Source organism: Microcebus murinus, chromosome 5, assembly GCF_040939455.1.
Source record: "Microcebus murinus isolate Inina chromosome 5, M.murinus_Inina_mat1.0, whole genome shotgun sequence".
Classification (NCBI taxonomy): Eukaryota; Metazoa; Chordata; class Mammalia; order Primates; family Cheirogaleidae; genus Microcebus; species Microcebus murinus.
Genome location: NC_134108.1, coordinates 97,176,245 through 97,194,621, shown reverse-complemented (window position 1 = coordinate 97,194,621; position 18,377 = coordinate 97,176,245). Strand labels below are relative to the sequence as shown.

General features: G+C 39.4%; 1 protein-coding gene across 3 annotated transcripts in view; it reads right to left on the bottom strand.

The window, feature by feature from the left end:
- Nucleotides 1-18,377, bottom strand: part of PTCHD4 (patched domain containing 4) — a 260,638-nt gene that overhangs the window by 221,043 nt on the left and 21,218 nt on the right. The window contains exons 2-4 of one of the 3 annotated variants that reach the window (XM_076003306.1): nucleotides 16,715-16,719; nucleotides 3,207-4,186; nucleotides 2,468-2,879 (exon numbers count right to left, since the gene is read on the bottom strand). In XM_076003306.1, the coding sequence (XP_075859421.1) occupies nucleotides 2,468-2,879; nucleotides 3,207-3,211 (417 nt within the window). In that variant the 5' untranslated portion in view covers nucleotides 3,212-4,186; nucleotides 16,715-16,719. Of the gene's footprint in view, nucleotides 1-2,293; nucleotides 2,894-3,206; nucleotides 4,187-16,714; nucleotides 16,720-18,377 lie in introns of those variants that run through there. The other 2 variants (XM_020286987.2, XM_020286989.2) reach the window with 2 other exon arrangements.

Genomic DNA, 18,377 nt, shown 5'->3' with positions numbered 1-18,377 from the left:
TATTGCTCTCAGAAGATCTCAAAGGACTCACATACCCAAACATTTTGTAAGGACCCCCCACTGATGCCCTGCAGAGAGAGCCAAGCCAAAACATTTGAGGAAACATTGATATTAGAATATCACAGAATGTGTAATACTTATTTTTATGGTTAATAGAATAATTCTATTATTACCATTGACCTTTGTAATTAATTTCTCCCTTCTTTTGTGATTATTCACTGACTTCTACCAAGATGCATATCAACCAAGCAGTCAGTAAATATAAAGCACCTGTTATAGGCCTAGCATGGTGTTGGCTCAGTGGGGTACCCAAAGACTGTGGAATTCCTGCTTGCAGGTAACTATGGGTGTCACCCACTCAGACATCTACTACTTTTAAGCCCTGTGAGAGGAAGAACTTTGCTTTTCTTGCCCCAAACTCTGTCTTGTGTACCTAGAAGAGCACCTAGGAAATCAGAGGAGCACAATGATTATTAAATGAGTGGGTTAAATACCTCAAGGCTTTGTACTATAAACGCATGACAATATTGCCAAATGGACAAAATGTCCACAGTGGCTGACTGGACAAAACTCTTACAACCTGGAGAATACTGCTGAATAAAGGCAATGTGGGACCCAACCAATAATTCATACTAATGAACTGCCAAGTTCACTTAATAGGGAAAACAAACTGAAGTTTAAATATGACAGTTTCAAATCTTTCTTTACTCCAGATAATTGGCACAGGAAAGAACTCAGTTAAAAGAGCACAGGCTTGGAAGATTACCTCTCTACCACATGCTTTTCCTAACCAGCAACAATGTGGATGGCAAAAGATTCAGGAAACGAAAAGCATGCTGCCTGACCACACATATCCATCATGCTCCTGTCGATAAGCGTAAGGCAGGGAAGCCCTTACCTAGACTGAAGGCTGATAAATCATCTGTCTAGTTTCACCAAACCTCAAGGGGCTGCTCAGCTTTGCAAAGCTGAAACCCTTGTCAGCCTCTGCATCCATTCAAACAAGGGCACCACGTTAAAAGGAGGCAGGCTGTGAGATTTCCCAAGGAATCCCTAGTTGCTAAGTGCATTAAATCCTACTTCGAATTCAGGCAAAAGAGTTATTGTCTCTCAAAAATACTGAAAAAGTTATTTTTGGGTGTGTACAAATGCTGGCTATATTAAATAAACAAACAGGAATCTTAGTGATTTCCTACATTAGGCCATCTATTCTTAATACTGGGGTCCTTCCTATTGCATTATCTCTATGGAAGCACACTCACATCCTCACGCACATTAAAATAAAGAACATTTCTTCTTCTTGGGAAACACCTGTCCTGGGAGTTCTTGGTTATGCAGCTTCTGAACATGCACAGGGTCAAGCATGCAAATGGTGCAGTGACTCTTTTGGAAGTCACATTTGTCCCTGAAACTTCAGTCACCTGGAGACTGCATGCCTCATTGCCTGCAGCAGCTCAATCCTGACAGTGTAGAATGAGTTCAGAAATCTCATTTGAGCAACAACATTTAAATGGAGAGTCTAAACAGCACAATATATTTAATGCTGAAACAATCATTCTTTGTAATTCTTGCTGACTGCATTTTTTTTCTTTTATTAATGGGCTGTTATAATCATCTTGCTTTGGTTTGGTTTTTTTTTTATGGGAAAGGAGGATAACAGGACTCAGTAAACTACTCCATCAGTTAAGTGCACATCCCTATTTTTATACATAGAAAATTCCTGCTTCTTTTGCTATGCAAACACACATACACATAATTCCTGGAATCCCTACTACATTCACAACCCACTGCTTTCAGACACACACTCGCAGGGCACCAAAAATACAAACTCCTTACATGCCCAAATCAAGCCAGGTGGAAGATGGAAAGAGGTGGATATGGCACCAGGTGGACGTGTAATCAGTAATAAGAAATACATTGAGCCCATAATGAAATCCCCCAAATTGTTCAGGATTCCCCCTCCCCCTTCCATTCACTGATTTATTAACCCTGAACAAAGATGTAATTGCAGGGTCTCAGAAATAACTTTTTTTTTTCTTTTTCCTTTTTTTTTTTTTAATTTTTGGCATTGTTTTGTTTGGCCTTGAATTTCTTAATATCTAGCCGTACCATTCATTGCCTCTTTTCTTCCCTCAGTTGCCCATCTCCCTCCTCCCCACCACCACCACCACAAATGAAAGAAGCATTAGCTTCTGAGTCTTAAGGATGAGACCTCTGCATTTTCTTTGCTTGTTTAGGGCAAGAAATGAAGTGCTGCCTCTTTAATTGGCAGAAGCATGCAGAAGGAGCATACCTTTAATTTAGTGTTGGGATACCTCACTTGCACCCTGGCTGTTGTCTTATTGGAGACGGCAGCCTGCCTGAGATCCTCTAGCACTGAAATAATATCATCCAGCACGCATTTCTTATCCTGATTTCTCAACACACACAGATGGGAAAAAGTATAATTATAGCCCTTGTGGTTCACCTTCATTTCCAGCACGGCTCGGTGGGTCTGCAGGATCCCCTCAGCCTGGAGCAAAATATTGTCCCCGGGTGGGGAGAGGAGGATCACCCTGCCATACCTCCCAGGGGTGTGTAAGTCCGAATAGAGCTGGCTTTTGGACTGGTCCAGGGGGAAAAGGCTGCTGGCCAGGCTGCGCTCGATCTTGGCCAGGCTGTGGCTGGGAGCGACCAGGCGCTCCAGGTCGCCCTCGGGCTCGAAGCGGTTGAGCGCGCTGAGGCCGAAGGTGATGGTCAGGACTGCGGGGACGGTGAGGAAAAAGACCGGGTGCCGGCTCACGCACAAGCCCAGCCTGTGGCAGAACGACTGGAGCCCTCTGCGAAGCACCTGCCGCAGCATCCTCCACCAGATCCAGCTCGCAGGCGCTCCCGGCCGTCTTAAAAAGCACATGTGACATGTGTAAGCGCCGGGCTATCCCGCTTTCCCCCATCCCACCCCCTCGGGGCCACCTCCCCGCCGCCGCCGCCGCCTCCCCTCCCCACCCCCCTGCGCGCGCTCACCCCCCAGCCACTCCGCCTGGTCTTTCCCCGGCCCCACCTCCATGCGCTCCTACTACTCTTTCAAACACTGCAGCAAGTTGCAGCAGGGCGGGCGAATAGCCACGGCGCGCGTGGGGGCGGGCGGCGGGGGCTGCGGGGGCGCCGCGGGGCCCACCCCTCCTCGGCCTCCCCGCGCCCTCGCCGCCTCCCGCGCTGCCTCTCACCGCATGAGCCGCGTCCCCGCGGTCTAGCCCCTCATCTCGCTGCTGCAGTCCCCGGGCCTCTCGCGCCGGAGCTGGTTCCGCGCGGAGCGTCCCACGGATGTGAATTTCCTCCCGGTCCCGGCGGGGTTCGGCGCCCAACTGGAACCATGTGCCTCGCTGTTGTAAGAGGCAGACATGTGCCCCATAAAGGGGGAGGGGAGGAGGGCCAAGGGAAGGGCGGGAGCCGGTTGAGGGGGAGGGGGGCAGCTGAGCTTTTCCTTTTTTTTTTTTTTTTTAAGATGCTGACAGTTATTTTTAGAGTTTTGTGTTCCCTCTTCCCTCCCTGCTGTAGTGAATGGGAGAGGAAATGGGGAAGGTGCTGCTGCCCCATTGGAGCAGGGGCCATTAGAGCCCCAAGAAGGAGGGGGCGTGGAGGGAGAGGGCTCCAGGGCTCCAGGAGGCAGCCTCCTTGCCCCTCCACTTTCCCTGTGCCCTCGAATGAATTCTGCTTTTTGGGGAAGCAAGGGAGCAGAGAGGATGATGCTGCATTTTTAACATGCCACAAAGCATGCAGGGGCTTTCCTCGCCGCACCTTCCACGCTGTCGTTTCACAGGCGGGCCCGCCGCAGCGGGGGGCTGCCGGAGACCCCAGCCATCTGCGGGGCACTGGGGCTCCCCGGAGCCCTTCCCAACTCTGGTGGCCGGAGAGGAGGCATTTGCCAGTAGCAGTCGCCAGTGGCTTGGGGAGGGGGGTGGGTGCGTGTTGAAAGTGAGGATGTACAGGCATTATGTGGTTTCTCATAAAATATTACGTCCACTTTCTGTACTCTTTGAGGTTTAAGGACCGAAAGTTCATAGAGCTGATTTCAGTCCCCACGAGCCATTGTTCTCTTCCCTCCCTCACCCTTGAGGACTTTGTTTCAAGCCATCTAATGTAGGCTAATTTTCTCCTGTGAGTGGAATTCCTGAAACAGGACACTTCCAGGCGCGCATCAGGTAGTCTTTGCCAGAAGAAAGAAAGTGGTGCGGGTAGTGGGAAAACACACTGGAGTCGCTTGATGTGGAAAACTGTGAAGAGTCTTTTGTAAGAAAGAAACCCCCACCAGGAACAGGTCCTCCCTCCGCACCCCAAAGTATGAAAATGAGGAACTCTCAGCTTTGGATCAGATCAACTTCAAAAACTTTACTGTTCATAAGTGTGTGTGCGGGTGTATTATCTTTCACCCAATGGGGCTTTCACGAGTTCATGCTCTGGAAGGGTTATGAAGAAATCTCGAGGACAGATTCTAAAGTTTGATTGCGAACTGGAGACCTACTTTCCAAAAAGCTTCTGTTCTTTGTGGAATGACCTCATAGAGAAGACTGAGTTTCAAGAGATGTTTCGTGCACACTTTCTTAATAACCGTGAAAGTGCCCGTTCTTCATTAGATGCTTAGAGAGGTATGCGTCTGTGCATACAGACAAGCTAAAGGACTCAATCTCTTAATAAGGGTGTTTTATTTTCTCTAGTGGAATTGATTCTTCAGTTAAGAGACCAATGAGACAGCAGAGAGCTCAGAAGCAGGGACAGTGCTTAAGGACAAGAGTCTAAGAGAAGGTGTCATCTATATAAAGAAAAATTCCCGCCTTTTAAAACTGAGAGTAACCTTGGTGACCATTCAGTTTGAATTCCTACTGAGTGCAGTAACAGCTTTTGTAATATCCCTGACAGTTCTCCATCTGGCCCATGCTACAACATTCTTCACGTCTAAGAACTCACTCATTTTTCTAGGAAGCTCATTCTCTTGTAAGACTTGTCTTTTCTTGTGTTTGGCTGAACTCAGATCTCCTTGCAGCATTGATAGATGTTCTCCTTCAGTGGGAAGAGCCCCCTTTGCATCCAGCTGTCAGATCTTCATATCATTTCGTATAACGTATTCCATTAGTGCCACATGATGGGAAATTTTTGACTATACAGCAAAGAGGAAATGTATCTATTATCCATTTTCAACACTCTATTACATTACCTACACTTGGTCATATCTTCTACATGAAATTTTCTAATAGCTTTTTTGCAAAATATACAATAATAGATTTTAGGAATGGACACTGTTGAATAAATTTTCTATTCCTTTTTATATATAAGGACACTATACTAGGAACTGTAGAAATTAAGTGACTTCCAGGCCACACTTAGAGTTATTAAATATTTGTGAAGCTGAGACTGGTATCTGGCTATCTCGTTCCTTAGCCTATGGCATTTCCCTTGGTAGCATCAAACAGCTTACTTCTTCTTTTAATAAACAAATATGTCAGTATTATTTCCTCTTTATTTATTCTCTCTATTTTTTTCACACTTCCTTACACAATGACTTTAATAGAATTAGGAAAGAATAAAAATACTCCTATATAACTGATTAAATAATGTGTGGTGTATTCCTAAAACGAACTGCTCTAATATAATTATGCTGTAGAATTATAACGGCATGGGAATATATTCACTAAATGTTAAGTGAAAAATGACATACAATATGAAACTTTGAAAAATAAAAATATATTCATGGAAAAAAGATAAAGTCTGTGTTAAAATATTTATGCTTATTGCTAGAGGATGGGGTGTGGGTGATTTTTTAAAAATAATAAATTTCTTAATTTTAGAACAGCTTTAGATTATAGAAAATTTACAGGCAGTAAGAAATTTATAGAAAATTTACAACAGAAAGTTCCTTTATAACCCATACCCAGTTTCCCCTATTATTAATATCGTACATTAGAACGGTACATTTGTTATAATTAATGAAGCAATATCAGTACATTATTATTAGCTAAAGTTTATGCTTTATTCAGATTTCATTAGTTTTAATCACATGTCCTTTTTATGTTCCAGGATCCCATACAAGGTACCACGTTGCATTTAGTTTTCATGTCTCTAGAAGCTCCTCTTTTGGCCATGACGGTTTCTCAGACTTTCCTTGTTTTTGATGACCTTGACAGTGTTGAGGAGTATTTGGTCAGGTATTTTGTAGAATGTCCCTCAATTGGAAATTGTCTGATGTTTTTCTCATGATGAGACTGGGGTTAGGAAATTTTAGGAAGAAGAACACAGAAGGAAAGTGCCATTTTTATCACATCACATCAAATGTATATTTCGTCAAAGTGACTTATCACCTTGAACCTGGGGATCACTCATGTAAAGTAATGTTTGTCAGGTTTCTCCACTGTGAAGTTAATCTTTTTACCATCTTCCATACTGACTCTTTTTGAGGTAAGTCACTATGTATAGCTTCCACTTAAGGCGTGGGAATTTAAGCTCCACCTCCTTTCTCCTTGAAGTTGGAATGTATATAAGTTATATGAAATTCTCCTGCAACAAGATATTTGTCTATTCTATTTATATAGTCAGTCATTCAATCCTTTATTTATATTGATATGGACTCATGGACCTTTCTTTTTTACAACTCACTTCTACTTTGTTGCTCAAATTGTTTCAACTTTGCCAACTGGGAGCTCTTTCACTTAGCTCCCATGTTTCTTTGACACCCATTATTGGGGGTGCTGTTTTCCTTTTCTAAAAAGTATCCATTAATCTCTGGTCCTACAATATGCTTCAGGCTCATCTTGTATATGTTTCCTGCATCAGCGTTAGAATTAGCCACTTCTCCAAGGAGTCCTGGTTTGTTTTATTGGAAAATGGTATGAGAAACAGAGATCCGAATGCTAGATATACTATTGGGGTGCTATTTGGGTGTCATTGCTTCTAATTCCTTCCAGCCAACAGAGCAAGAAAATTACATGAGTGTATACTAAGCCATGCATATGCATATCTGTAAATAGTTCTTTATATAACCATCTATACCTATATTAAGCTAAATAGGAGTTTATATTGACGCCTCCAACTCTATTGTCACATAGATCACTTTAACTCCTTTCCCTTATTTATCTGTAATCTCCCATTCCAATAGTGAAAAACCTGACTCTCTGGGTGATTTTTAAATTGCTTTTTTATAATAAAAACATACCTAAGTGGACATATAGGAATAACATTTATCGGGTGTTGGGCGGGTGGGAGAGGGAAGAGGGGACATGGGCAATATATGTAACCTTAACACTTGTGCCCCCATAATATGGTGAAATAAAAATAAATACATAAAAAAACATACCAATATTTTATTAGAAAAACTCTTTTAAAGGAAGGAAAAAAGTATGATTATTCAGTTTCAATGCTGTGAAAAGCTAATGTTAAATACTGTTAGGGATACATTAGAAAGATAAATTATATGCTAAAAAGAAGGGAAATGTTAGCAATATTCCATATCAACCTACACAAAATTAATTTTCACCAAAACATCAGTGGGTATTGATCACATGATAATTCTTGCAAATATGATTTAAAATAAAGCTTAACAAAAGGCTGAAAGCAGTGGGTAGGGGCCAGTCAGTAACAACACATTAATTGATACTGTTTATTTCATACAGAATTTGTCTTTTCTGATAACTCTTGGTCAATATCAGTTATCAGGACTTGGAATCAAGTTGGGATTTATTAGCTTGCCCTTTGCAAGATGGAACACCAGAAGGATCTAGACTTGGATGTAGACCAGCTGAGTTCTAGGTGAGTTCCATAATTTACTTCCTAGGTGTTTTGGGTGAGACACCTAACTCTCTGATTCTGTTTCTTTATTTATAAACCTGGATTACGCTAACCCACTTGTTCAGTTTTACTCACATCACTATTCACCGAAACTCTGTAAGTCTGCTGTATCAATTAATGCTGTAATACTAGCAATTCTAACAAAGAAGTCTCCAAAAACGAGTGGTATAATACAAAGTGTATATCTTGTTCAAGGTTAGCAGTCGCTGTGGATATTTCTGGTCAGCATGGGGGAAGTTAGAAGACAGAGCCCTCGATTCCACAAAGTCATTCATCCATCTTCAACTTTTGACTTTAAGGTCATTCCCAAGGTCATTTCCTAGCCAACTAGTTGAGAGGGGGAAAAGAGCCTAGAGGAGCACACCTGGGAGGTTTTTATGTCTTGGTCTTTATAGCACATCACATCTTCATGCATGCATTTCTCTGATTATAACTTAACCTTCCAGGAGGCTGCATAATGAAGTTTAGCTGTGCACCTAGGGGGAAGAGGAGATGAATTTGATGACTAGGAAGCAGACTCTCTCCCCCTCTTTCTGGATTCTTTTGTCCTGTTTACCCCAATTCCCTATTATGTGTGTAAGGCTAATGTCTGACCTGCTTTTGTCATGTCACATAGGACTTGTTCTGCCACTGCTACCTCAAGCAATGCTGGTTTGTGGACTTTGAGAAAATGTTCTTTGTCCTCCTGTTGTGATGGCTTTAAGGAATTTGCCTGGGATTAGCCACAGCTCTTGGCTTGGGTCTCTTGTATCCAGGAGAGGCACAACTGAGAAAGTTTGAGAGACAATTTTGGCCTTTGGCGTTTTGGATGTCTGCAGTTGCAACTGGTTTAAATAATAAGGACATTTCTTAACTCGCATAAACATAACGTCCAGAAGAATGGCAGTTACAGAGCTGATGAACTTAAAGATTCAAGGGTGTAATTAGGAATTCAAGTCCATTTCCTCATCTGCTTTGCCCATGCTCAGAGCATGAGCTCTGTGCTGGTACTTGCTATACAGGCAACTCATCTAGGCAAATGAGATCCCCAGGAAGAAGCTGAAGCTGCCTCAGCTTGCGCTTCTCTTCTAAGAGTGAAGAAGATTTTCCCTTTCTTTCTTTCTTTCTTTCTTTCTTTCTTTCTTTCTTTCTTTCTTTCTTTCTTTCTTTCTTTCTTTCTTTTCTTTCTTTCTTTCCTTCTTTTTCTTTATTTGAGACAGGGTATGGTCAATTAGCCATGCTGGAATGCAGCGGCATCATTATAGCTCACTGCAACCTCAAACTCTTAGGCTCAAGCCATCCTCCTGCCTCAGCCTCCTGAGTAGCTGGGACTACAGGCATGCGCCACCATGCCCAGCTAATTTTTCTTACGTTGTTGTAGAGATGGATCTCACTATGTTGCTCAGGTTGGTCTCCAACTCCGGGTTCAAGTAATCCTCTTGTTTCAGCTTCCCAAAGTGCTGGGATTACAGCCATAAACCACTACGCCTGGCTCAGATTTCCTCCTAAATCTCATTTCCCATGCCCATGTCTATGTCAGTCACTGGTGAGAGGAATGATAATGTGGTGATTTGCTGAGAACAATCTGAATGAACACTGGAGCTGGGAGTGGGGCCAGCCTCCTCTCTGAGCACACTGTCATATGGGAGTTTATATAGGATTGATTTTGTTTCGTTTTGTTTTAAACCAATATTTCTTTAAAAAGAAGCATGGTATGATGGTGTGGATATTTGGGTGTTGGGCCTCTAACATTAAACTCAGTGCTGAGATTTTCTGCATGAAGTGCATTTGCTTCTGGAAAATATGCTTTCTGAATGGGAAATGGAGCTAGAAGCTGATGAAAGAATTGTTTTTCTGAATTTTTAATTCATTTATGTTAAAAGATTTATAATGGGACACAAAGAAAGTCTACTGATATTTTGAAAATTATCTTTAAATAAGATACAAATATATATTTCTCACCCAGAAAATCCACTATTTCTGATCATCACAGCTATATGGGATGTATCTCACTGACCTGAGGAATACATGAAAACATCTTGTCTTAATAAAAGTAATAAGAAGTTTAGATTGGATTTGATTAATTAGTAACCTAAAATTCATCTTATATAAGATTGTACATCAGAACCTATGTGGTACATAGGTTCAGTCTTTTTACCATGTTTTTGGGCCATCTATGCTTAAAACCCAAAATAAGCACAATTCTTATTCTAATAGTAAAATATCCAACTATGTATACAAAAAGGAAAAGGCTGTAGACACTTTTGTTCCATTTAGAAATGAGTCATAAGTACATAATTTTTTCCAGAAGCAGTATTTTCCTATGGTGTACAGTGGTTAAAATTCTAGAAAAGATTTCAATCAAGGTTTACCTTTTTCTTAACTACTTGTTAGGTTTTTGTGCTATTTAACCACTATGTCACTTTGGTCAAATCATCCTATGTCAATAAGCCTTAGATTTATATCTACAAAGAAATACAAGGCATACCTCAATATCAGAGAGGTATTGGGTTTGGTCCCACACCACTGTAATAAAGCAAACATTACAATAAAGCAAGTCACACATTTGGGGGTGTTCCAATGCATATAAAAGTTATGTTTGTACTATACTGTAGTCTGTTAAATGTGCAATATCATTATGTGTGAAAGAATAATATACATACCTTAACTAAGAAGTACTTTTTAGCTAAAAAAAACACTAATGATTATCTGAGCCTTGAGCAAGTTGTAATCTTTTTGCCAGTGGAGGGTCTTGCCATCATGTTGATGGTTGCTGAATGAATGATCAGGGTAGTGGGTTGGTGAAGGTTGGGGTGGTTGTGGCAATTTATTAACATAACACAACAGTGAAGTTTTCCACAGTTATTGACTCTTCCTTTCATGAAAATTTTCTCTGTACTATGTGATGCTATTTGATAGCATTTTAGCCACAGTAGAACTTCTTTCAAAATGTAGTCAATCTTTTCAAACCATGCACTACTTTATCAACCAAGTTTATGTAATATTCTAAATCCTTTGTTGTCATTTCAACAATGTTCATAGCATGTTTACCAAGAGTAGATTCCATCTCAAAAGATCCTTTTCTTTGCTAATCTATAAAAAGCAACTTATCCATGCAAATTTTACCATGAGATTGCAGCAATTCAGTCACATCTAAGACCCCACTTCTAATTTCATTCTCTTGTTATTTCTATCACATCTCCAGTTATATTCTCCACTGAAGTCTTAAAGCCCTCAAAGTCAGCCATGAAGGTTGGAATTAACTTCTTCCAAACTCCTGCAAATGTTGATATTTTGACCTCCTCCCATGAATTACAAGTGTTTTTTTTTTTTTGAGGCAGAGTCTCACTCTGTTGCCCAGGCTAGAATGTCGTGGCATCAGCCTAGCTCACAGCAACCTCAAACTCCTGGGCTCAAGCGATCCTTCTGCCTCAGCTTCCCGAGTAGCTGGGACTACAGGCATGTGCCACCATGCCCGGCTAATTTTTTTCTATGTTTTAGTTGTCCAGCTAATTTATTTCTATTTCTAGTAGAGATGGGGTCTCGCTCTTGCTCAGGCTGGTCTCGAACTGCTGAGCTCAAACGATCCATTCGCCTCGGCCTCCCAGAGTGCTAGGATTACAGGCATGAGCCACCGCACCCGGCCACAAATGTTCTTAATGGCATCTAGAATGGCAAATCCTTCCCAGAAGGTTTTCAATTTACCCTGCCCAGATCTATCAGAGAAATTATGACCTATGACAGCTATAGAATTATGAAATGTCTTAAATAATAAGATTTTAAATTACTCCTTGCTCCACTGCAGAATGAATGTTGTTGGCAGGCATGAAAGCAACATTAATTTTCTCATACATTTCCATCAGTGTACTTGGGTGACCAGGTGCATTCACAATGAACAGTGATATTTTGAAAGTAATCTTTTTATCTAAGCAGTAGGTCTCAACAGTGGGCTTAAAATATTCAGTAAACCATGCTATAAACAGATGTGCTGTTATCCAGACTTTGTTGTTCCATTTATAGAGCACAGGCAGAGTAGATTTAAAATCATTTTTAAGAGCCCTAAGATTTTCAGAATAGAAAATGAGCATTGACTTCAACTTAAAATCACATTATTCCCTCACAAGAGAGTCAGCCTGTCCTTTGAAGCTTTAAAGCCAGACATTTACTTCTCTCTAGCTATGAAAGTCCTAGATATCATTTACTTCTGTATAAAGATGTTTTATCAATCCAAATCTTCATTACTTATTTCAGATAGATCTTTGGATAACATACTTCAGCTTCTATATCCGTGCTTGCTGCTTTGCCTTGTATTTTTATGTTATGAAGATGACTTCTTTCCTTAAACCTCATGAACCAACCTTTGACGGCTTCAAACTTTTCTTCTGTAGCTTCCTCACCTCTCTCAGACTAGTTTTTGGTCTATCTTTGCTTTTGACTTACCTTCCTCTCTAAGCTTAATTATTTCTAGCTTTTAATTTAAAGTCAGAAATGTATAACTCTTCCTTTCCCTTGAACACTTAGGGGCCATTGTAGGATTATCAGTTGGCCTAATTTCAATATTATGTGTCTCAGGGAATAGGGAGGCCTGAGGAGAGTGAGAGAGACAGGGAAAAGTCTGAGTGTTGGGTGAGTCCAAACACGTACAACATTTCCTGATTAAGTTTGCAGGCTTCTATGAATGTGGATCTTGAGTGTGGTGCTTGAAAACAATTACAGTAGTAAAATCAAAGATCACTGATCACCCATCACTACGACAGATGCAATATTAATGAAAAGTTGGAAATATTGTGAGAATGACCAAAATGTGACAGAGACACAAAGTGAGCACATGTTGGAAAAATGGCACTGATAAACTTGCTCAATGCAAGGTTGTCGCAAACCTTCAATTTCTAAACAATGCAATATTTGGGAAGCATAATAAAGTGAAATGCAATCACATGATGTGTATTCATAACATAGAATTGAACTAGATGATCATTAACTTTTCTCCTGCTGTGATTTTTATGATATTCTGGACTTTGATTTCCTGGGATTCATTTGCTAGGTTTGCTACATCTTAACAAAGTGCAACCTCTGATTCTCTACTCAAGTCTCAGCCTTCCTTCTATAGTGACTCATGTATTTGCACAATATCAAGCACAGAGTCATTGAGGATTGGGGGTGCCCCAGTACACAAGAACACAAGCTTTGTCATTGGTCTGGAGAAAGATAAATAGTGGCTGGAAAAATACTTGGAATATTGTGGCCACAGAGGAATAGCTGGACTGAAGATTAAATACTGCCTGCCAAATTACAGTATGGTGCAGAGTCTTGTTGGATCAATGCACAAAGATGACATGCTGCTTTGTACACACTAGATTTTGAATCATTTAAATAAACTTTTTCTAATTTGGAAAGAAGTAGTCCATACTTTGTTTTAAAAGCACTTTTACATTTATTTTTGTTTTTTCTTCTTAAATCCAAAGGCAATACAAGTCAATCGATCTTCACCTACAAAATAACTGAAGGATTTTTACATTTTTTTCTTTACCCCCTTGACTTTTTTCCTCCATTCATACCTTTCTTCCAATAGAAATTCTTTTTTTTTTTCTGAAATGTCCCTAACACAGCCTTCTTCAACTTACTCTAAAAAAATATATCTCTTTCTCCTGGATAAACCCAGTAGTATATTTTTCTCATAACATTTGTTATGAAATTATGCATGTTTTCCTAAAACCTTGTGCTTACATTCAAATTGGGTTGTTGGTTACAAAACTGAGCTTGTGGTGGTGTTACTGCATCCAAAGAGAAATCTGTTCCTTAAGGACAAGTTGCTCATTAATTATGATGCACAGTCTTGGCCATGAAAATGAATATTCTTCCTTGACAAGGCAGTTCTTCCACCAAAGCTTGAAAAATTAAAGAATTTTATGCAGCTATTTCTTGAGCAGAAGTGGGCATCAGACTCACCACTTAAGAGGCATTCCAATGGGGAAGCAATGGGGGGATATTACCTTTTAGTCGAGCTCCATATTTATTATTGCATTACCAATATCAACATTCATATCACTGTAAAGAAGACAGTAACAGAAGAGTACAATATTCCCTAGCTCTGGTAACAGTAGCCCTGGCCAAGTAGGCAGGGGAGAAAGAGAGACATACGCAATGAGAAGGGGACCTTGAGGGGAGGTGTTGGTATAGCAAGTGTGTTCTAATCCAGCAAAGAGGAATATTTAACCACTGATATTGTTTAGAATGAAAAAACATGGTGATAATAATAAGAAGACCAGATTTTAGTCCACTTTTAAATTATTTAAATTTTCAACAGCCAATGCTATTATTGCCGACACCTGGGGTAGAGTGCTCCCACGGCTCCCCACCCCTTACTTTGCACACCACCCCTCCTAGGAGCTGCAACTGTGATTTCTGAATAACTTCCTACCCCACATTACTGCATATTAATGAAGAGATTTGGGTGGAATTCGCAGTCAGCGTGGGATCATAATTTGAAAGAACCAGGCGCTTCTCTTGTGTGATTTTTAACCCCTGGTGATGATTTTTTTCCTCTTCAGGATGGTGTAGAGATTGAGAGGAAAGATGTGGAAGAGCCTGACTCCTGGTGTAACAGAATCTGCATGTGACTTTATTTCAAATAGAGTTTTCTCGATGGAGAAAACAGATTTCTCCAGAAAAATGTAAGTGAAATGGCATTAGACAACAGGAAAAACTCAGACTATTTGACATTCAAAAATTTGGTCTTCAGCCCGTCAAACAAAGTGAAGAATTCTACTATGACCTTGAGAAATATTCAGCTTTTTGGCCAGAAAAAGTGATGTGGATAAAATGAGTTAATATTCAAACGGAAACATTTTTTTAAAAATCTCATATGACTATTTGCATGTCACACATACACAATGACACATCTCCAGAAAACACGTAGACTAAAATCCTGGGGAATTCGTTGTCTTGTTGACATAGGCAAAATCAGTAGACATTTATAGAAACTGTGATGAAACCTCTTTCTGTGAGATTTCATCTTTGGCAAAGCGCCCCTCCTTTGCTGAGCAGCTGTAGAATTTAGTTCAGTCTTTATTCTATTGTAATGAGGTAATCTATGTCTACTTCCTACGTAGACTGTAGGCTGTATGTGGACAATGCTTTTAACTCTCTAAATTCGTGCCCTCCATTTCTAGAAAAATGCCTGCCACATAATAATCACGTAATAGCACAATAGCCACTTAATTCATTCTAGAATAGCTCTCCTAATGTAAGAGAAAGTATAAAAGAAGGAAGATAGAGAAATATAAATGTCATTAAGGATAAGACACAACAAACTACCTTTGATTTTGAGGTTTGATGCTTGTGATTGATGCTATGGGTCTCTATTCCTGTTTGCCTGATGTCCATTCTCCTTTTGTTCCCATATATCTCTTTGTTTGGCACTCCTGGCCACCCTGTCCCCATCCTCAGAGCATCTGGTAGTAACAGATTATCTGGGTCTTGGGACTTACCTTTCTAGTTTTTAGCATTTGTATGTTTCTGATGACTGTTTCTCTTCTTCTTGATTTTCAGGATCTAAACAAAGGTCATTGTCACTAGAGTATAAATTCAAGGGTGAGAGTAGCAAAAGATAAAGGAATGAGCAGGTGCAAGAATATAAAGAGGCTTGGAAATCAGGTTCATTAACACACTCACCAAAGACTCACCGAATAACCAACATGTAGAAAAACCCTCCTATGCAGGCTGGATGAGGTTGCTACCTTCACAGAGCACACAGCGTAGGTGGGGTGGGGTCAAAGAATGGAACTTCCTCCTCATAGCAATGTGGAGTCACTGAAGTGTTTCAAGAACAAACTGAGTTGTTGAATACAGTGCAGCTCTGCTACAGGGTAGAGAAGGAACTGGAGACCGCAAGAATGAAGGGTGGGTGGCCCTTTAAAAGGCAAATACAAAGGTTAGAGCCAATGACAAGGGAAGCCTGGGCCAGGGTAATAAGGACAGGGATGGTGGAAAATGAAAGGATCCGAGAGTTACATACAAGTGAAAATAGATATAATTTGGTGATGGATTAAATGTGGATATATACATTAAAAATCAATAGCATATCTCCTGAATTCACTTACAACCATAAGCACAGAAGCAATGAGAGTAACACTTCCGTTCTGTTGTAGGGGTAATGGCAATACAGCCTGATAAATATCTGGACTCTGGGACACAGACAAATCTGGATTCAAATCCCTCAAATCCATACTTTGTCACCTTCTAGTGGTGTTACCTTGGCCTAGTTATTTAACCACTTTAGTCTCCTCATCTGTAACGTGGTATTATGAAAGCTCACACCTCATAGATTATCGTGAGGAGTAAGTGGAATACCGAATGCATTTATTCAAATATATCAATAGAAGTAGTGTGCATATTATATAAAGTTATACAATAATTACTCAATAGGCTTCTTGCCTTCAAAATGCTTATCTAACATGAAAGGAAGTACATAATTACTTGAAAGTAAAACATAGATAATTGAATTAGATTACTTTGCATATATTTAATAGCCATACATAGAAATGCTTAGATATTATTTATCTGATTGAGGACACTAAGAAGAGTACAGTTTTGGGAAAAAATTTTACAATTGTTGGCAGAGAAACTTAGCTATGCTGAATGTTTACTGTGTTCTAAATATCAGGCCAATTAATTTATATTCATTATTTAATTCATTATGGAAGAACCCCGTGGCATAGAAATCATTATTCATTATTATAGATACTAGTCCTGAGGTTCAGAGAACTGGAAATTACTGGTGTTTCAAATTAGGCTTGCCTACTCCAAGCCACTGTTCATTCTGATGTTGGGGTTGCTAAGTGGAAGAATTTTCTGTTCTTCACATACTTTGGGTACTTTTTTGTTAAGAACAACTATCTATCTCTTGACTTTCTCTTACTTTGCCTATTTATTATCCAGGAAAAATATTCTGCTGTCTGTATCAGATTTTTGCCATAGAAAAAATGCCTTGGCTTAAAGATTTCTTTTTTCTTGATGGGAAGGGAGAGCTTTCTATGGCCAGCAGAGTGTAGGAGTCTTCTTTTCAGGAAATGAATGTAGAGGGAAGAGATTAGAACATGAAAGTCAAAAGGAAAAATCTGGCTTATGAAATATTGTTCTCAAGTTATAAAAATTCATTTAATCTATGTTTTTTTTCACTTAAACTCTGGCCTATTTGGCCAAAGAGAGCAACCTTAATAATTAATTATATCTCAATTCCTTAATAATTTCTGTGTTGTACACTGTAATGATTTCTCGATGAAAGGACCGCCTGCACCATATATTTTTTTAAAAGAATAAACCATACATACACATAAATATGCATAGTTACATATTTTATACTTTTATCAAAGTAAAATCAGGTAGTACATAAATGCCATAATGAAAAGTAGGACACCCTGCTCCATATCTTCCTACTCTCAGTCCCACTTTCAAAGGGCAATCCCTGTTTTTTTTTTTTAGCCCTTTTTAAAGAAAATTTCTTCGTAGGGCTAAACAAGACTTACAGAACTTGATTTCAGGATTAACCACTTTAGACCAAAGTCTGTTTTATTGCTTCTTTAATGTTCCCACAAAATTAAGTCAATTAGTTTTATAAAAATAGCTTTTAATTATAGTTCTATTTAATACATAATATATTTATATCATTAAAACATTAAAATTCATGGAACCAATAATGATAAAAATATTCATTTATATTTATTATAATATAATTTGAGCACAGAAAGAATTTACTCTCATTTTTTTAAACATCTCCCCTGTTGGTACATATTTGGCTTAGCTCCAAATTTCTGCCTTTATAAATGATGCTGAATAAACGAAAGCTGTTACTAAGTTTGAGCACCCACATACTTGATTCCTGGGAAAAAGGTAATATAATTTCTGGCACATTTGCACAGTTTTTTGTTGGCTTGTTTTTGTTTTTTTAGCTTTGGGAATATATTGTTAAACTTCTTTCTAGAAAGTCTGCATCAAAGTATTTTTTTAGTAAGTCAAGGATTGGCAAACTTTTTCTGTAAAGTGTCAGATATTTTATGTTTATATAGACCAAGAGACACAATAGAGGATATTTTGCAGGTATTTCTATAACAAGGAAAAAAAAAACAAATTTCCATAAATTTTTAAGTTAGAAAATTTAAAATACAATAATAATAATAAAGTATAATTTTTGTAATGCAGATCTATAAGAATAATGAAATTTGGGGACATAACAACATTTTACCAAATTGGATTTTGTTGACAGAATAATGGTCTTGCATATATGTCCACATCCTCACCCTTTGATTCGTTGAGTATGTTATATAGCAAAAGGGACATTGCAGATAGAATTAGGATTATAGAGGTTAAAATCAAGAGATTACCCTGGTTTATTCAAGTGGACCTAATCGAATCACATGAGCCCTTAAAAGCAGAGAATTCTCAGGCTGGGGTCAGATACATGCAACAAAAGTTAGAGATGTTAGAAACATGAACGACTTTACCTGCTAGAGGTAGAAGGAGCACATGGAAGGCAAGAGAAAGAATATGCGCAGTTTCTAGGAGCAAAGGTTGGCCCCTGGCTG